Here is a 20,404-nt window from a genome sequence, read left to right as displayed (position 1 = left end):
CCTCATATTGTAATGACACATGTTGATGTAGTAGTCAAGTTGAGGTGATTTAACCTTCGTCAAGTTATTGAAGAGGGGTGAATGCTCAAGTACTATAATGTCATTTTGGGATCCTGGGACTCAAAATAAAGCATGCCAAATCCATGTATCAAACAAGGCAACCACCTCTAACATAATGGTTGGTTTTCTCGATCTTTTGCTAAATCCTCCTTGCCATCCAGTGAGACAATTCTTTCATTGCCAATGTATGCAATCTAATAACCATTTCATGCCCATAAAGCCATAGTTTTCAGCATTGCGAATGAGCCGATCCAGATTTGCTTGATTTGGTTCACATAGGTACTCCTCTTTGTAAATCTGAACAAATATGTGACAAAATTCAGCAAGATTATGATGGCATGTAGACTCAACACATACCATATGTATCATCCATCACATCAGTTAATGAGGCATAGGTCATCATTCAAAGTGCAATAGTAACCTTTTGATGAGGTGAGAAATCAGGGCGACCTACTCTGTCCAGCTTCTGTCAAAAATATAAATTGACATGTTGGACATCATGAAGTAAGCGCTCGCTTCATTCGGAAACGACGTTTGAAATCTTTTCTGTGTATACTAAGTTGGGGTTGAAGTAGTTGTTCATTAGAGTCTCATGCGCCATCTCTCTATTTTGTGGCTTGTAAGAGCGACCAACAACAGAGCCACTCCATTAAGGTTGTTCTTTAGTTGCCTCACATGCCATGACCCCAGCCATTGCTGCCATATATGTTGTGTTACGCCATGCTTCATTTTCTTCATCAAACTCCTCATCTTCTCGTTTCATCTGTGCCCATTTATCTTCCAATTCGGAATTGGATGAGGACTTCCAGTTGGAATCCGAAGAGGATCCAAAGTTAGAATTCATTGCAAACTTGAATTGAAAGAGATATTGGAAAGGGCAAAGATCAAGGTGTGTGAATTATAGCCCAATATCCACCCTATTTATGGACATTAGAAGCTGAAGATAAGAAGTGCCACGCAAATAAGAATCCTATCTAAAATTCACACAACTAATTACATCTTGACACGTAGTACTCGAAATCCTATCTAAAATTTTTTTGAGATTACATAACGACAATAAATCTGGAGAGTTACTCACATATCGACACGTGGCACTTGAAAATCATATTCGAAAAATTATTAAGATTATATATCGACAATAAATCTGGAGAGTTGTTCACTTTAGCGACATGTGTCACTCGAAATCTTATCCGTCAAATTATTGAGATTACATCTCAAAAAATTATTGAGGTAGTTTAATTTAAGTAACCATATTAATTCAATTAAAATAATAAATTATGTTTGGCCTATGGCCTTTTGGCCCCTTTGGTTGGAGATAATTTTTTATCACAGAGCTATGTTTGGCCTATGGTCATTTGGCCCTCTCGATTGGAGATGATAAGAAATATGACATGACATTGTTTGTTAAAATATTAATTTCTTGAAGGACTATAGGGCTAAAGAGAGCCCTCTAACCCACATTATATTGGAGATGACCTAACCGGCTAGAAAGGCCTTAAATTGAAAAAAATGGATGTTACTGGGGTAGATCGTTACCTTCTTCAGCTAAAAAGACCGTCTTATTTGATTGTGTAAGAACTGTATGTAACGGAGTCATTCTGTTTGATGAATTGTTGGATATAATGTTACATTATTAGAAACAAAACATAACTTTACATTAAACTATTATCTCCCATCGGTCCTCTCCTTATCGAATCTCTTCCACTGGTTTGGCTTACGTAAATAATCGAATCTGCTTCTGCAACGACATCGCTAAGTCCAAATCAGAACCGTTAAAAAAAAGTCTACACATCCAACCACTCAGATCATCCAACCCAAATCACAGCTAGATCGCGCCACGTGTTAAAAACCAGAATCCACTCCCGCGGGTCTCACTCACACTGTCTCCCAAAATGCTGGCAGCTCACGCGCCAACGTCATCGATAACCTCACTCCTCCGCCTTCCTTCTCCCCCTCTCTCCTCTCTTCGCACGCTTCCACTACTTGACATCGCCAAGTTTCGCTGCTTCCGTTATAGCCAGAGCTCACTCCGTACGGTAACAGCCATGTCTGTACAGACCGCCGCGTCCGCCGTATCATCGCCGGACCACGTTGCCGGGAAATGGTTTTCGGTGCCGGAGCTCCGACTCCGAGACCACCGATTCACCGTGCCTCTCGACTACTCTGTCGATCGTACCGCTTCGCCTAAGATCTCAGTCTTCGCTCGCGAAGTTGTTTCAGGTAATTAAGCTTTATTCACATCATTAATTTAGTTTAATTCGCGTTGTTAGCTGCTAATTACTGTTTGAATGGTGTTGGTTGTGAATTATGCAATCTAGTGTGTGTGATTTGAAGTGATTAATTTGTTCGTGAAGCTCAGAGTTCAGATTTTTGCTGAAGTCGTTGACCATATTTGTGCTTTGCTCTGTTTGGTTGCCAAGAAAATGGTGGAAAGGGAGAGAATTGAGACATTGTTTACTACAGCTAAGAAAAAGGCATTGATTAATGTTTTGAATTGGAAGAGTCATTCGAATCCAATAACTAACAATGGTGATAGTTTTTAGTTGTTTTGGCCCTCAGAAAATATGTAAGATTACTCTGCTACATTTTGTTTTCTTACTCATTTAAACAAGCACTTTCGAAGGACAATTGTAGTACTTGAAATAAATATGTCAATGTTCAGAATGTGAAGTTTCTTGTGAGTTTCAATTGTCATGAAACTAGTAAAACTGTGCCGAGATTTCTGTTTATGAGCTAATGTCTAGTTTCCACATACCCCCACTTATGTGAAAGTTGGGTTTGTTGCGTTTTTCCTTTTTCCTTAGCATTGTAGACACTGAAACTGTTTTGTTGATGTGATGTATTCTGTTATTGATGCAAAAGGTGCTCATACCGTTGTTCTTAACACTTTGATTTTTTATGAATGTTGGTCTAATAACACAACAGGTCATTGACTGTTGAAATATGATGTGTAGTAGTTTTCAGTAGACTAGTGGCAGGTTCCAGAGTAATACTCTTCTTTTGTTCGGTAGTTAATTTAATTCAAGTAAGTTGTATATGGATTCTTAAGACACTGGCATATGTGCATGCAAGAGGCTTAAACTCCATTTAAGGATGGTTCATAACGAGATAAGTAACGTCAGAAGTTGCATACATATGTGGCTATGACACTCGAGATAAAGATACTAAAATTGAGCGTGAAAGCATGTGCATACCTGTAAACTGGGGCTTCAAAAACTGTCTGCTTTTAGTTATGAAATTTCTCTTTTTTTTTTTTTTTTTTTTTTTCTCTAGTGAAGAGTAGATAGTAATGTAATGGGCAAGCAAGATTTGTTTCCATTTTGCCAATGTGCAGAATGTTAATATTCTTTGCACACGCAGACAAGACATTTGGCTTTACATGTGGTTCATTACTCCCTCAATAAAATAAATTTTATGTTGCAGTTGGTAAAGAAGAACAACATTTGCCATACCTATTATATCTACAAGGTGGACCTGGATTTGAGGCCCCCCGACCAACTGAATCCAGTGGATGGATACGTAAAGCATGTGAAGAATTTCGTGTTATATTGCTGGATCAGGCATGGGCCGCATGTCTATAGAGACATATCTTATTACAAGCTTTTGTCGATATGCAATACTTTGTTTATTATAATTGTGCTGATGTATTTTACTTGCAGCGAGGAACAGGTTTATCAACTCCTTTGACAGCTTCATCTTTGTTGCAATTGAAGTCTGAAGAGAAATTGGTTGATTATGTAAAACATTTTCGAGCTGATAATATAGTAAATGATGCAGAGTTTATTCGAGTACGTCTTGTTCCTGATGCTGCACCATGGACAATCTTGGGTCAGGTATTAATTACAACTTCCTTTGGTATTTATGCTTGCATGTGATCTTTAGGGTTTAGACTATACTGTGATAGTTCTGATGCTTTGTAGTTGCCTTATTTGCTGAAAGACCTACTTTGTTATCAAGGACTTTCTTATGATCCAAGAGTTCAGTCATAATGTCGATATCATTCTTCTTATATGTGAAGCTTTTTCATTCGTGTCATATCTTATGGATTGTTTGAACTGTATCCTGTACAACTGAACCAGAATTACAGCTTTTTTCCTTTCCCTTGTGCAGAGCTTTGGTGGTTTTTGTGCAGTAACTTATTTGAGTTTTGCACCACAAGGACTAAAGCAAGTCCTTTTAACTGGAGGAATCCCTCCAATAGGAAATGGATTCACTGGAGACGTTGTATATAGAGCATGCTCTGAACGGATTATACATCAGAATGAGAAGTACTACAAAAGGTATCCTGAAGATATTGAGGTTGTTCGTGAAGTTGTTAACTATCTATCAGAATCAGAGGGCGGCGGGGTGAGGGTCTAGAACAGATGATCTTGGTTCTGTTCCTACTGTTGAGATTTAAGATCTTTGAAATTAACCCCACTCACCCTTGTTTTTGTACAGGTCCCACTTCCATCCGGGGGCTTCCTAACCCCAAAGGGATTGCAAACTCTTGGTCTTAGTGGCTTAGGATCCAGTGCTGGTTTTGAGCGCTTACATTACATGTAAGGTTTCATGAATATGAATCTAGATTTTAATATGTTACAATTTAGTCATTCTTTAAGTGATTTTAATTTCACTTCAACCCATAGGTTTGAGAGGGCTTGGGATCCTATAATAGTTCCAGGAGCACGAAAGGAAATTAGTTATTACTTCTTGGATGCTGTAAGAAAATAACTGCTTTTTCTCGATATCAAATCTAAGGTTTTGAATATTCCTGGTATAAAGTTATAAACCTTAAACCATTCCATGTTTGCAGTTTGACAAGTGGTCTTCTTTTGATACAAATCCACTTTATGCTCTTCTTCATGAGTCCATATACTGTCAAGTAATTGCTTTAATCTCGTTAATTTACAGAAGTTTATACTATATATTCTTAAATATTTATATAGTTTCATTAGCTTATTAGTTCATCTAGTTATGTAGTTATTTATTTGTTGAAGGGTGCTTCATCACGGTGGTCTGCTCATAGAATAAGGGCTGAAGATGAGGGCAAATTTGATGCAGTCCGGGCTGCAAAAGAAGGTCGTCCCGTACTTTTTACAGGAGAGGTAGGCATTTGTTCCAACCTTCTCTTTCAAAATGACAAAAAGACATAATGTTGACATTCAGTTCTATGAGTGACGGGTTGTTGATGTATTTAGATATTAATTCATTTTATACATCTCATGGATAGAAATAATTGACAGCGTATGAGATGTAGAATACTTTGGGGAGTTATAAACATTAATCGATGATATCTAGCTGTGCATAAATTTATGATTTAATTGCATGATGGTATAAAAGCTGTCTAGCTGTAGACCCTTGGACCAGTCTATGGGTTGACTGATGTCCATCGGGAAGCAGTAGATTCACAACTGTGTAGCATACAGGGCAAGTGTCTTGATGAAAATTGTAGGAGCTTTCCGACAGCATGTTGTTACTTGCAGCTTTCAAAAGTACTTTACGCACAAATATTGTGCTTTTTGCTCCTGCAGATGATCTTCCCATGGATGTTCGATGAGATTCATGCCTTAAGGAAATTCAAAGGTGCTTCTCATGTATTGGCTGAGAAGAAGGATTGGCCTCCCCTATATGACATCGATGCACTAAAAAATAACAAGGTGTGCTACCTTTATATGAAGTTAATCTACTTGAATAGCATCTCTCCATAAGAATTTTACAAGGGGAAGGAGACCTAAACTTTCTCGCAGCCTGTGATGTTTTCCATTTGTACCAAACCCTTGACGTGAATTATCAGCAGTTTCGCCCATAAGTGTGTAAATAATTAAATTTGTTTCTGTCAATGTTGGCAGGTACCTGTTGCAGCTGCTGTTTACTACGAAGATATGTATGTCAGCTTCAAGCTGGCTATGGAAACTGCTTCGCAGATAGCAGGGATTCGGTTGTGGATAACCAACGAATTCATGCATTCTGGTCTACGCGATGCAGGGAGCCAGGTTTTTGATCATTTGATGGGAATGCTAGATGGAAAGAAGCCTTTGTTCTGATTTCCATGGCAGTTCCTGCACTAAATCTCTGTAGTTTGTACTTTTTTTCGGTCAAATGTGTGGTCTGGAGTTGATTCAACTTATTTACTTGATACTTTGGCCTCGTTTGGTATGGATGATTGGATTAGACATTACAGAAACTTCTCTCTTCTAATCCTACTATTTTGGGGAGGATTAGAATTGATAAACTCTTCATTTCTTACCTTCTCCCTTTAATCCTCCATCTCCTACCGCACAATTTTTTTTATTGCTTCCTTCAACGTACCTTAAAAATAATGTCTTACTCATTTTGATCCAATCCTCCACCAAACAAAACATTTATAATGGTGCCTTAGTTGCGGCAAGGAGCTTCTCTATATGTTAAAGTTCAATTTGAGGCTTGTATTATTGGTTTAGAGACTTTCTTTACAATGATCTCTTTTTAAGCAAAATTTGATTTTCTATAGAATTAAGCGAATGTGTACTGTTAATTACTCAATACACATGCAAATGTGAGTTAAGTTAGTTGACTAGTATAATAATACAAGTTCTAATTCTCCTCCTTCTTAGAGCTGTTTAGAATAGTCTTGAATATAAAATTAGGGATGTGCTATTCGAACACTTTTGTTTACTTCTCACACACTCTCTTAATTTGCGGTTGTCAAATCGAATGAATTAAAGAATATCAAATGACAAAAATTAACAGAAGGTGTGTGAGAAGTAAAAAGAGATGTATGGATAGCATACCCCTAAAATTAACACTTTTAATGCCCGTTGTTTTTTAACTATATCATATCATTGTGATATAGGAACTATATAACACAATATTGGAAGTGCTTTTATAATTAAATCACCAAAATGCCTCTGACCGTGTTTCTCAGGAAAAGTTAAAAAATGCTTTGGTGTTGAAAAAAGCAAAAGATGCACATGTTCAAGTGTTTAAGGAAATACTTTTAAGTGTTATTCAAGAAAACACTTGCATATTTGTTAAATTTTTTGAAGTAATAGAAGCGTTGATATTAAAGGCGGTTTCAAAGATAAATTCTTTCTAAATAAGCATTTTCAAACGATAAAGCTATAAAAGTATTGAATGAAAAGTTAATAATCGAAGCTATAAAAGTATTGTATGAAAAGTTAATAATCGAAGCTATAAAAGTATTGTATGAAAAGTTAATAATCGAAGCTATGTATAATTTATTAAGCATCATTTACACTTTTTACCCACTCTTATTGGTAGTCTATAAAAAATATTGAGAAAACAACTCTATGTAAAGTTATAAATTGTACTCTTAGTTGATTCGTATGTCAATCTATTAGGGGTCAATTGATTGACCGGACTAGTACTGAATGGGGTTATTCAACACTAACATCATCTTTAACCAATGTATAGGATTAATTGATCATTGGACAAGCTGAGATTATTACATTCTTTATGTGGACTTATTTTAGACAATTTAAACAACACGCCGAAATAGAAACACTCAAACCTAATCAAAGCAATCTAAGTCAATCCTATGTATCAAACGTGCCCCCAAATCATCATCAAATCAAACCCTAAACCCTTCTTCTGAACCTATTTTGTAGGTGGATTTTGCGAACTCCTTGCAAAGAAGATCATTTGATTTTTAGAGTTTCAGGGAAGGTAGGTGGGTTGCACAAGCCCTGATTGCACCAAAACACCAAATAAGACTCCAATCCGTCCACTATAATCCTAACCTAGTCTATCCAAAATACAAGTTCTATCCTATCCAAACCACCAAATGAGGCATATTAGGGCGGCGAGGTAACCTTAACTTTGGTAGGAAGTGGTTGTCAATCTCTCCTTTCATACACACATCTTCAATGTACACATAACTTATTTGCTTTAGGAAAGTATCAATAGAGAGATAAAAGACAAGCCGGAGTCCTGTCACAATGCTTGTGGGTCACATAGAAGAGGATGGCGTCGGCAACATACATATGATACTCGGTCCAAATCTTTTTGCTTGCCTTGGTTGGTAAACAGTATCTAGTCAAACTTTGATTATTTGAACATGTGTCCTACAGTTCTCAATATATTAAAATATTACAGAAACACCTATACCATGAATCTTGTGGGTGAAGATCGAAGAGAGAGAGAGAGAGAGAGAGAGAGAGAGAGAGAGAGAGAGAGAGAGCCATGCATGCAAATCCATGCATTGATGATAACGATATGCATATTGGGGCACGTCACCTTATGCACTTGAAATTTGCAGTTGAACAGAAGTAGTTGAGATGTAGTTGGCCTTTACCCTAGCTAGGGTAAAGAAGATAGTGTTATACCAAAAACAGCAAAAAACCCTTTCCTCTCATTTAATTCAACCCTAAGCAATCATCTCTCTCTCTCTCTCTCTAACTTTGTTCGTGTGCGTCAGTCCAACTTCTTCTCACCTTCCACCACCTTGCTGGAGAAGACTTTATATATACATGCATCAAAATTCTCTCTTCCTTTCTCACCCTTAGTTTGATTATTGACCACTAATTATAATCAAAACACTCCTATTAATTATAATGGAAGATCGTCATCAACAGCATAATCCACCTCCATTAACCTCCCAATCGCTGCCCTTGTCATTACCATTCTTGTCACCGCCGCCACCCCAAAACCCTCCTCCCCCTCCTCCCTATCTCTTCACACCCTCTTCATCCTCCTCATTGATGACCAACCCTCCCGATCTTCTAGACATTGATTGGGTTAGCCTTCTCTCTGGTGGTACTCAAGCGGCAGGCGGGTTTAATCATGATCAGATTAATAGTTTTAAGCCTATGGCTATGATGGACAATAATATTAGTGGCTCTGCTGGGAATACTGGAGCTGATCAGGAAGAAAAGGTGGGTGTTAAAAGGAAAGGTGGGGGTAAAATGAGAAAACCAGCGGCGAGCCGACCTAGGTTTGCGTTTCAGACTCGAAGTGAGGATGATATTCTTGATGATGGCTACCGCTGGAGAAAATATGGTCAGAAAGCCGTCAAGAACAGTTCATATCCCAGGTTTATTCATTATTTAATTACTTTGCAAATATTTATGAATATGAACACATTGTTTATACCGTACATGTATCAATCTAGAGAACAAATTTTATTTTATTTAATATTCTAGGGAATTTTTTTTTTTTGAAAATGATGAATATTGGTTACTTAGCTGGCTTGTGAATCAAGAGAATCTGAGACATAAACGAATTATCATTTGCATATATTCTTTTTAGTTGCTTAATTTGTCAGAACTTGTGAATTATCTCATATGAACATATATAGAGAATCAATTTATTTAGTCAAGTTGTTTAGAGAATTTATCAAATATAACAAAAAAATTAACCTTAATTTCAAAATTGTCAGTTTTTATAAAAACTTTCAAATATATCCAAAATTCCACTTAAATAGACACAAATGCCCTTAAATATATGAATAACTAATTGTTAACTAAAAGACTTCTTGTGCTATATTCAAGTGTTGCTCTCACTAATATTTTCTTCTTTTTTTTCGTTTCTTTTCCAAACAAAGAACAAAGGTTTCTCTCAATTTTATATTTTAATAAAATAATCAAAGAAGCCTAGTGATCCTTAAATCTTTCTTCATATATGTAACATAGCACGAAAAAATAAATACGAAAAGGACTTTTTCATAATTCCAAGCTGCCCTTCGAGCATGATATTACATATGGTACTAGCTTTTTACAGTATTGAGAAAAGCGGAAATGTTGAGCAAGACCACAATTAAGGAAATTAACCAACAAAATTCTCATGCTGATTAACTAGGTTTTACCACAAAGAGAGGATTAAGAACATCGTAAAGAATAAACAGATTAAGCACAAAGTAAAATATTGCTGCAAGAATGGCAGCAACAAGAGCTCTGATCACTAAAGTGTTTTGTGGGAACTAGGCGAGAAAGAAAGGTTTTTTTTATTTATTATTTATTAAAAAATAAACATGAGAGAAACATTTGTTCTGCGTTTAGAAAAGAAATGAAAAAAAAAGAAAAAAAAAATATTAGTGAGAGCAACTCTTGATTATTGCACAAAAAGTCTTTTAATTAGTGTAGATGATATGGTTTGTTCAAAAAAAAAAAAAAACCACCTAGTTATACATACAAAATAAGGGATTTAATGTCTATATAAGTGGAATTTGGACGTATTTGAAAGTTTTTATAAAAACTGATATTTTTGAAATTAAGAACTAATTTTTTGCTATATTTGATAAATACCTTCATCATCCTCATTAAATTATATAAAAAATTAAAAAAATAAATACCCAATTGTTTACATGACTCGGGTTTGTCTATAGAAAAACTTTTTCTAAGCCTGACCCGAGAAGGAAATTTAGTACGTGAATATTTGCCATTTGGACTCAGAAATTATGATCATATAATTCTGCCAAAAAGTATATTTTTAGCAGAAAATACAATTATAACAAAGCATTTTTCCCACAAAAAAAAAAAGAGAGCTCCCAAATCATTTAAAACGCTAATATTAATACAAATTTGTTTAGGGAAATTAAACTAATTTACCATAAAGAAGAAGCCATTGAACCTAGTCATATATACCTTACGTATTCTAGCTAGCAACATTTGAGGTGTTTAGCTAGCAATTTGAATCCCAAAACTCCCGTAGTTGTTTGGTTATCTGTATTACATGGGATATAACCCTCTAAATATATAAATGTGTGACAATATATAGGAACCGAATGATTCAGAATTTTATATTTTAGTTTAATTAATTTTTTTCTCCATCTAAGCACAATGCTACTATCAGGGCATTTACTCAATTATTAGTTAGTGTTCTTCATTCCATTGTGTCGAGTTTAAAATATCTCCTCTATGTTTCATTTTAAACATATGGTCATTACTTATGTATTGTAGGAGCTACTACCGCTGCACACATCACACATGCAATGTGAAAAAACAGGTCCAGAGGCTGTCTAAAGACACGAGCATTGTCATGACAACGTATGAAGGAATCCACAATCATCCTTGCGAGAAACTCATGGAAACCCTAACTCCTCTACTGAAGCAAATGCAATTCCTCTCTAGGTTCTAATTAACAAGGTCACTGTATATCATCTTTCATTGGCATTTGTACTTATATATTAACCTTTGTGCACAACGTAGGGAGAGATTTGTAGTTCAAAAGTGGGTTAAGAAAGTCTACCCTGCACCCGAGTCATGTGTTCGAGACCCATTCTCTTAATATCTTCTTGTAAAAAAAAAAAAAAAAAAAATTGTACACGTTAACTGTGACTATGTGATAAGAAAAAGAAATTAAATATAAAAATTAATGTACCAAAATCTATGTTAGTATATGTTATGCATTAAGCTTTAATCGTTTATATATTTTGTTACTATATAAATGTTTAGACTCCTTATTTTATTCTTGATTTTTAAATGATATGCTCGTGAATAGTGTTCCACTCGTAACTGGAAGGTCTCAAGTTAAAGTTCATGAATGATGAGTTTAAAACCTAATTATAACTTGAGTATTGGCAAGTTGTAAAAAAAATACAATATAAAAGAAATGATAGGATTTTGGTTGTCAATGGGACATAAAGCCAAGGCTAAATGATCCCAACTATATTAGCAATCAAATGAGATTGACAAGATGGAGGAGCTTGCTAAAAAAAAAAAGGACCTAAACCCAAATGAGTCAATTCATCAACAACAAAATTCATTTTTTGATAAATAATATGCCGAATTTCAAAGAACCAACTATGGTGTATAAAATCATGACAATTTAAAACCAAACTTCCAAAGGTTGATTATCAAGTTTAGCATTTAGAATCAAGTCTACATCAAGGGCAGAATTAGATTCAACCAAAATCTTCTTAAGTCCCTTATTCTGCTCAAGTTGCAAAACAACCCCAAATAGAGTCAATTCAGGCCGAGTCCACAGGTGTTTTTTTTTTTTTATTCCTCTTCTTCTTTAGCTTTCTCGAATCTCGATCGTTCCAGGAGATGTTGGACCACCACCTTCTCCTGCAGTGAGACCGAGACCAATATCGGTGACCTCGTCGTTTACCCAAAGCTTGATTTCCTGTGATTCCTGTCGTTTCTAAGCCACAAGATCGGAATCTTGTCGAGGATGTTCACTATTTTCCTATCCTCGTCGGAGACCCGCCAGCAAATCCCCATCACTGGCAAGGTCAACTTTAGCATGATTTCTCACACTGGATCGTCGCTGTTACTCAGCCTTACCTATGCACCTCAAGACTGCCACTGCCTGACCCGTGTGTGTCCAGTTTCGACTGAAACCTTAACCAACCACCATCTCGTGCCTATCTTAAACCTCTACTGCTGCGTCCTTATGAACCTCCCACCCATATCGTCATCGCATAGTGCCTATTTGAAGCCTGTATTCAACACTCGTTGCTTTCTTCCGTCGCATCTTTTCCGTTCAGCCCAGAATCTACATCGACGAACACCGTGCCAGGTGGATTGTAGGATTTAATCAATGGTGGAGATTAAATCTCCACATATTGAACGGTAGATATGGTTTGGGCCGGGGCCCCGTTTTCTTAGCAATTTGGACCCGCCCCGCCCCGTTTTAGATTTATACAAATTAGACCCGCCCCTTCACTACTACAAAAGTGGCTTATTGTGTTGGTGTCTGGTGTCAGTTTTATATAAAATAATGGCAGATAAGACATTTCTGACACCCTTCTTACATGGTGTCGGAATTACCGTCGGGTATAGGTGACATAAACTGTCTATGTCGCTTATAACCGACATAGACTGTTAATGTCACTTATAACCGACATAGCTTTTAATCTTTTTAAATGGTGGTGTCTTATAAAAAGAAAATTGTGTCACTTTTAACCGACATAAAGTTAATGTCGCATGAAATACTTTATTTGACATTTTCATCCGACACCATTTGTTTTAAATATTTTCAAACTTCTTGTCAGTGGGCAGGTAAAGGTCAGTCTCATTGGACTGAAAGTGTATCCAATATTTGGGCAGGATTTTCTCGCTAGTTTTGCACGCAAAACTGGGTAGGGTGATGTCGGTTTTAACCAACATTGTCGAATTTTGAAACGTTGAATCCCTACTTAAAACCTATCTCTTTCTTCCCTTCACGCCATTCTTCTTCGCGTCGCTGGTCCCTTCCCCTTCTCTTTGTCCTTCCCTCAGCTCTCTCTCTCTCTCTCAAGGGGATATCTTCAACACTCCCCATTCCATATGCTTTTAGCCCTTTTCCATATGATTTTAGCAATGTGGTTGATGAAGACACATGGTTGAAAATGAACAAAGGTTTCATAACTGACCTTGATTACCTTCAAATGACTCCCCACTAAGTGACGAAGCTCCTATCAGTCTAATTTTCATCTATTTTTCTTCCGTTTCCCTGACCTTTGCTTTTCTATTTATTGCTTAAGTTCTATGTGTGGTTTTGACTTATCAAATTTTTCCAGGTCTTAACTGAGAACTATAAGCACGATGTCCAGAATTTGAAGAGACAACTAAACGATCAATTAATTCAATCAAGAGAGAACTGAACTACAAAAAAAGCAAAGCTAATTAGAGAAATCCCTCATAGGCTTTCTAAATGTGCAACAACTTGCAAAGGCTTTGATGTGGATGTGTTATCAAAGACTCAGGTATAGCTATTTTTCAAATCGGGCTCTCTGAAGTTTATTTGGTGTTATCAATTTACTTACAATATAGTTATCTAGACAGAGCTTTATATCTGATGAAAAATCTTTGGTGGCAATCAAGCATAAGTGAAATTGGCACAAGCTTGCAGCCAGCTTGCCTTGCGTCTGCAACCCCATCGTCGAGCATATCATATTCAATTGATGAAAAAGAGGCAATTTAATTGATATAGTTGAAGAAAAAATTGACAAAAGGAAAAAAGAATAGAAAGAAAAAGTGATTGAAACATGATGAGAATCAAGGAGAGAGAAAGGGAGAGAAAGGCTGATGTAGGAACTAGGAACCTTTTAGGTATGGATTTTTAATCACTGAAGGTTAAGACCGACAATAGGTTTGATATTTTAATTGTTTAATTGTTACTTGATGTCGGTCAGGACCGCCATCATGTCAGAATTCAATGTCGCTTCTAACTGACGTAATATTCGATGTCACTTTTAACCGACACTATTGTTCTTTTTTTATTTTATATTACTTTGCTTCTTGGTGGTGGATTAAGGGACTAACCGACGTCAATACCCTTTTCGTGATGCTAGCAGTGGTGTCGATTCCCCTATCCGACATTGCACAATTTGATGTTGGATTTTTACCAAAAATCCGACAGTAATTGGGGTTTCTTGTCAGCTTTTACACCGCCAGTGATAGCCTCTTTTGTAGTAATGCGTACCCATCTCGACCCGCTTGTACCTGCCCCTACCTGTGGGTCCAAGACCCGTTTACCCACCCCTAACCCCAAATTTCAGCAATTAGAATCTCACATCGACAAACGCACAAAAACCCGCAATCTCTTGCTTTGGAGAATTTCTGAAGACTCTGCGAACTTCAATAAAACTAGCCCTTTACAACACCTGCCGACATGAAGTTTTACCTAGCTCTATGGAGGAGGTTCTTAACAATAAAAGGCACGGGTTCGTGGAGGCTTGAGCAAGGAAACTCCATTAGCCTCAAACCTTTCTTTCAAGAAGGCAGTAATTAACAACATACATAGGATCCAGTGGGACAAAATCCTGTTCAAAAGGACTTTTGTTCCTCAAGTGCCAAAGGAACCACACCATATATATTAGTATTTAAGCGGACCGGACCTCAAGCAACCGAGCCCAATATTTTGTGATTTTCAATGAATTAACTTCTGATAATTTTTTGTGGCTCTCTCACTATTTAGAGAGCTTGGCACCCAACATTATATATTTATGCAAAATACAGATGTTTAATCTTAAAGAAAAGGAAGGAACACAAGTATCAGAAAAACCAAATTCTATATATTTATGCATAATATACCGATACATGTATAAGTACAGTACAAACTTCACAGACAACTACAGTTGTCTGTGATTCAAATTAATCTTAGACATGGCTCTTGATCGAAGAGCTATATTTGTCTTGATCATCATAATACTTGGACCACAGCATAACCCCTCCATACTTGGGAGAACCCTTAATTGCTGGAAGCACATTAGAAATGAGGTCATTCACAGGAATGAATCCACTTCCAGCAGCATCAGGAGCAGCTGGGAGTCCTAGGAATATCTTGGTCGCCTGAATGTCCGAAATCCACTGCTTCCATGCATTTTCAAGGTTGCTAAGATCGGAGGAGTATTGGCAAGGAGGGTTATTGTAGAATTGCACCCAAACATTGTCGAAAAGGCCTGTCTTTAGGGCACCTCCAACCCAAGCATCAGGGAAAGGGCACTGAGGAGCTGCAGTTAAGTAAACTTTCTTCCCCTTTTTGCTATAAGCAGAGAGGAACCTTGCTAGGTCATCCCAATGTAGGGGTGTTCCTCCCTCAATATCGAAATCAATTCCATCTAAAACAGCGGCACCAAGTGGGCGAGATGAAGAAGTTCCCCCCAAGAAATTGTTCCACAAATAAGTTGCTACCTGCCTAGCATCCTCTTTAGATGTAAGGTAGTAGCTCCCCGCTCCTCCTCCGATGGAAAGAATGACCTTGATACCTTTCGATTGGCATGATTTAATGTCGGAGCTCAGACCAGTGCAGCCACTCGTGTACGGATCACAGTGCCCGGCTAGGTTGATCATGGGGGTCTGGCCATTGCCAAAAGTTGGAAGGAAGGCTATGATAACATACTCATAGTTGCCTGTGGCACAAGTTTCCTCTAATGTACCCTCATTCCCATTTTGTCCCCAGTAAATGGCAATGCCTGCAGCTTCAGCTCCAAATTGTATTGATAGGTTTACTGAAATGAGGAGTGCTAATGAAATTGCTAACTTTGGTAGTACCATTCTGCACTAGAAAATTTGCTTAGCTAGCTCCAATGTTTTTTTTGTTACTACTTGCTTCTAGTATTTAGAGAAAACATTGTCTATTTATGAGAGAAATTTGACTCCATAGTGATTGCAACACCTTGTGCTTTTGTGGAAGAGTGCGTGGCTGATAAGTCACTTATTACCATTGTATCAAATTACAATATTGCGGATTAACGCAGACGGCATATATTAGATTAGAGTTAATCTCACATATTTGCGGCATCATATGTATGTAACATCTGCTTGTGCTTAATGGTACCCGAATAATGTTTTTGGTTAGACTAGACTTTTCTTGTCAGACAAATATTTATATTGGTGAAGTATGAATTTAACGACACAATAATAAAAATTCAGTCACGGTGTTGCTAGACACCTTGTCAAGAAAATATTTCTCAGTTTTCGTTCTCTTCTATATATGTCTCTTTGTGATGTAAATGGTTGTGGATTAATGCAAACGGATGCTTCAAAAAATAAAATAAATGTCCAAATAATCCAATATCGCCTGCAAATTTGTTACATTGTACCGTTTCCAGGAATACTATTCTGTCTCTACGTTGTGGAAATAATGTCAAATTGTAAAATCTAATCTCTCTCTTTTGAAGCAAATGCAATTCCTCTCTAGGTCGTAATTAACAAGTTTTCTATATATGATATTTCCATTTGGCATTTGTACTTATGGAGGGATTTTCGGCAGCGGAACTTGAACTTAGGTCTTGATTTAGCGAAGAGAATGATACTTACCAACTCAATCAATCCTCGTTGACCACATAATCCAATATTGCCTATACATAACATCCCATGTATTTTTTCCACGAATACATTTGATTTTTTATTTTTTTAAGTTGATATTGTGAGAACGAAATACAACTTTCTCACGCCTTTCATGTTTTGTGACGAGGTATTGAAACAGATGTCACACTCTCTATTTACCATTGGCAGAAGTGCTCACCAAACCAAACCTTCGCCTTGTAAAAGGAATAACCCTTCCGCCGGTCGTGTGACTTTGACATGCCAATCTTTAACACCATATCACTCGTCTCTTCTCTCCACGCCTGTTTTGTTTTTTAGAGTGAAGAAATTCATGTGGATTCAATATTATATTATCATGAATTTGTGATTCCTTAACAAAGGTTGAATGGTAACATTTTGTTTTTTAAAGACTGAAACGATCCCGAATGGTCAAAATCTATTGTATATCATGACTTTATCATGACAAAGCTATGAGTAACTCATAACGTTGTTCTCTCTCTCTAAAAAAGTATCATGGGCCCAATTTAAGACTCGGACACCAAATAGACAAATGCCCACTACATCATTTTGTCTCCCAACAGTCCATCTCTTTCGATTTATTTTGCTATTTGTTCTACATCATCGAATATTTATCACACAATAGTAAGTCCAAAAAGAGAATTTGCATAGGGAATATTTAGCATACGTATCAAATTCACTCTCTTCGATACTTCTTTAGGAATTCGAATATGTTGCGTAATTATTACTAAAGTGGACGAATATGTCACAGCATGTTCCGATTGGATTGTATTCCGATGTTTTCAAGATAAATTGATAGGGTAATACTAGGGATATTAAATTTAAAAATTAAATTTGCAAACTAAATTATTTGACACCAATAGGAATGAGCACGTTTATCAACGTTTAAGTAACAAACTAATCATCAACTTTCATTTTTTTAGTTTTCAAAATTTAATTTACAAATTTAATCTCCCTAGTATTATCCTAAGTTAATCAAATTGTAAGAAACAAAGAAGAAAATGTCTGGTGTAGCATACATGCTGCATTTGACCTGACTCACAGCAATGATCAGTCTTAACGTACCTCAATCAAATGGACAAATATTACCATTAAAAAAAAAAAAAAAAAAAAAAAACCAAAAAGCATCCATGTTATCCAATCACGGATGTCCAAATAAGGAATATATAATCCCAACACGTATATGATTATAATTAAGGTAATTGTGGGAAAACCACAAATTAATTAAGCAATGCACCTCCTATATATAACCCCAAGTGAAATTCTAAATCTCAATTAGCAAGGCCGCAAGGCTTGTCTAAATCAATCTATACTCTTTTGTTCATCTTTGTTTTCTTTGGCTAATCTCTTGGTTTGTTTAATTTCTTCATCTCCACCTTTGAAATGTCGGGGTTGGTGGACAAGGCCAAAAACTATGTCGCAGAAAAGATAGCAAATGTGCCGAAGCCTGATGCAAGTCTCACAGGTGTTGATTTCAAGAAAGTGAGTTTTGACTCTGCGGATTACATTGCAAAGGTCGCTGTGAACAATCCCTACCCACATCCTATCCCCATCTGCGAGATCAAATACACCCTCAAAAGCATTGGCAAGTTAGTTTTCACCTCTCACCTTTACATATATTTTTTTTTCAGTACTAGTGATTTTTTGAAATCAACGAATGTGATCAAAACTGAAACCTCTTTATGAAGTTGTAAATTTTCCAATTCTACAAATCAAACCAACTAGGGGATTTCGGTTTTGAAATATGAGATCACAATTGAACCCTAAATTTATCAAAAAATGAGATCAAACCCGAAACTCTGTTGAAATGAGCTTGGATTTGAAACTGGACATTCTTTCGAGTAAAGTTGTACATGAGTCTTGAGTTTGATCCGCAAATTCAAAATTTAATTAAGGGTAGATAGGCTTACGGAAAATTGTAAAATGATTATTATATGATTTAGGAAAGGAACTTCTGCATACCCACTTTTTCTTCGTTTTCATGCATGCCTTTATTTATTTCGAGATTTTAGATTGAATAAATTAAAAGAGACTTAATCGACTTGTGTAGAAGGAGAAAAAAGTGCGGGAAATCTTTTTTCTTGATTTGAAATTGTCCATCCAAACATTTGGTTGATGTATATTGATTTTTTTTCTTCTGATTTGTATGTATACATGTGAATTAGTGTTATTGCATCTGGGAACATGCCAGACCCTGGCTCGATAAAGGCAAGTGGCACAACTGTATTAGAGGTGCCGGTGAAGGTGCCGCACAGTATTATTGTGACATTGGTAAAGGACATTGCCACGGATTGGGACATCGACTATGAGTTGGATTTGGGTCTCATCATTGACCTTCCTCTAGTTGGGAACATTACCATACCACTCAATAGGAAGGGCGAAATCAAGCTTCCCACCTTATCTGAAGTCATTTGGGGTTCAAAGGATGAAGCTGCAAAGGAGGAAGCTTTAAAACAGGCTTCCAAAGAGACTAAAAAGGAGACTTCAAAGTAGATATGACTTGATTAAAAAGCGAGAAAAGTTGAAAGTCGAATTCTCGTCATAAATGTAAGAGCACATAGTTTATCTTAAGAAAAAGAAAGGTGAAAATCGAATTCTTGTCCTGAATGGCTGAATATGTAAGAGCAGTTTGGTTAATTATGTTATGTGCTTAGGTTTGAGATTAAAAAGAATTTTGATTTAATTTGTACCATGTGGATGAGCATTTTCTTCCCGGCATTGAATTGGTTAATTTCATGCGGTACCCTTTCATCTTTCCCTTGTAATTTTGCTTCAGATGTACTTTTTGTTTTATATTCATGCATTTATCTTTTTACTTCGTGATTCTAAGTCTTCTTATTATTTAAAACTAAGTGATTTTCATACTCTTTTTTACCTTTAGATAGGATTTCTTTATTAATTCTATTATTTCATCTCTTTCATCCAATAACTAGAAAGAAGGCTTAGAATACAAATAAATTAAAGAGGATGCAGTAATTCATAGTTGATAAATATAAAATCATCTCCAGCTTGCTACTTTTCTATTGGTGGTGATGCTCTAAGCGACTTGTTATACTTTTATGCGCAAATGGAAGCGAATTCTAATAAAATACTAATATCAACGTCGTAGGTGAAAGCTAAAACAAACAATCTCAAACTAACACAAGAGATTTATGTGGTTCGGCATAAAGCCTACGTCCACGAGCGAAGCACGACGAGGAATTTCACTAAACAAATGGAGATTACAAAAGCGTATTTAAACTCTCACAACCCAAATCCCACAAATTACAAACCCTAAACCAAACGAGTAGAGAACTCAAACAAACGAAGAAGATTCTCCCATATTGCTCTCTAACTCTCAAACTCACAAATTGACTCTCACTAAATTGCCACACGAATGAGCCACACAAAATACACTAACCCTAAGCACCAATTTATAGTGCATAGGACTTAGGTTACAATAAGAATCTTAATAGGAAGTAAATACAAATCCTAATCAAAGAGGTAATTAACAAAATCTCTCCACCAAAGAAACCAACTAAGAAGTCAAAATCCAAACCCAAATAGGACACCAAAACCAAATAGGTACACAAACCTAATTTTTGCATCATTCTAATTTTGAGCCGTAAAACTCAGCAATCTCCACCTCGGCGAGAAATTAGCAAATTTCC

At 36.4% G+C, this 20,404-nt stretch overlaps 4 protein-coding genes across 4 annotated transcripts; 3 read left to right on the top strand and 1 right to left on the bottom strand.

The window, feature by feature from the left end:
* Window positions 1-1,952: 1,952 nt before the first annotated feature.
* Window positions 1,953-6,281, top strand: LOC137720527 (uncharacterized). Its single transcript, XM_068459608.1, has 10 exons — window positions 1,953-2,280; window positions 3,484-3,620; window positions 3,720-3,893; window positions 4,171-4,407; window positions 4,501-4,601; window positions 4,689-4,761; window positions 4,856-4,924; window positions 5,040-5,147; window positions 5,574-5,699; window positions 5,892-6,281. Exons 1-10 carry the CDS (start codon window positions 1,953-1,955, stop codon window positions 6,084-6,086), a joined length of 1,548 nt encoding a protein of 515 aa, XP_068315709.1. The 3' UTR covers window positions 6,087-6,281.
* A 2,181-nt stretch (window positions 6,282-8,462) lies between these two features.
* Window positions 8,463-11,245, top strand: LOC137721344 (probable WRKY transcription factor 75). Its single transcript, XM_068460442.1, has 2 exons — window positions 8,463-9,073; window positions 10,938-11,245. The coding sequence occupies exons 1-2, from the start codon at window positions 8,595-8,597 to the stop codon at window positions 11,113-11,115; spliced, it is 657 nt and encodes a 218-aa protein (XP_068316543.1). The 5' UTR covers window positions 8,463-8,594; the 3' UTR covers window positions 11,116-11,245.
* A 3,820-nt stretch (window positions 11,246-15,065) lies between these two features.
* On the bottom strand, window positions 15,066-15,962 carry LOC137719501 (hevamine-A-like). Its single transcript, XM_068458551.1, has one exon. It carries the CDS (start codon window positions 15,960-15,962, stop codon window positions 15,066-15,068), a length of 897 nt encoding a protein of 298 aa, XP_068314652.1.
* Window positions 15,963-18,041: 2,079 nt separating this feature from the next.
* LOC137721345 (desiccation protectant protein Lea14 homolog) lies at window positions 18,042-19,570 on the top strand. The gene is made up of 2 exons (XM_068460443.1): window positions 18,042-18,343; window positions 18,920-19,570. The coding sequence occupies exons 1-2, from the start codon at window positions 18,138-18,140 to the stop codon at window positions 19,245-19,247; spliced, it is 534 nt and encodes a 177-aa protein (XP_068316544.1). The 5' UTR covers window positions 18,042-18,137; the 3' UTR covers window positions 19,248-19,570.
* Window positions 19,571-20,404: the final 834 nt, after the last annotated feature.

This window comes from Pyrus communis, chromosome 16 (genome assembly GCF_963583255.1).
Source record: "Pyrus communis chromosome 16, drPyrComm1.1, whole genome shotgun sequence".
NCBI lineage: Eukaryota > Viridiplantae > Streptophyta > Magnoliopsida > Rosales > Rosaceae > Pyrus > Pyrus communis.
This window is presented reverse-complemented; position numbering and strand designations above follow the sequence as displayed.

Bases quoted from the DNA above. Each gene is read 5' to 3' on its own strand.
- LOC137719501 (XM_068458551.1), bottom strand. From the start codon at position 15,962: ATGGTACTACCAAAGTTAGCAATTTCATTAGCACTCCTCATTTCAGTA.
- LOC137721344 (XM_068460442.1), top strand. From the start codon at position 8,595: ATGGAAGATCGTCATCAACAGCATAATCCACCTCCATTAACCTCCCAA. The intron at 9,074-10,937 runs GTTTATTCATTA...TATGTATTGTAG, and splicing joins AAGAACAGTTCATATCCCAG to GAGCTACTACCGCTGCACAC.
- LOC137720527 (XM_068459608.1), top strand. From the start codon at position 1,953: ATGCTGGCAGCTCACGCGCCAACGTCATCGATAACCTCACTCCTCCGC. The intron at 2,281-3,483 runs GTAATTAAGCTT...TTTATGTTGCAG, and splicing joins CGCTCGCGAAGTTGTTTCAG to TTGGTAAAGAAGAACAACAT. The intron at 4,925-5,039 runs GTAATTGCTTTA...TATTTGTTGAAG, and splicing joins ATGAGTCCATATACTGTCAA to GGTGCTTCATCACGGTGGTC.
- LOC137721345 (XM_068460443.1), top strand. From the start codon at position 18,138: ATGTCGGGGTTGGTGGACAAGGCCAAAAACTATGTCGCAGAAAAGATA. The intron at 18,344-18,919 runs GTTAGTTTTCAC...CATGTGAATTAG, and splicing joins ACCCTCAAAAGCATTGGCAA to TGTTATTGCATCTGGGAACA.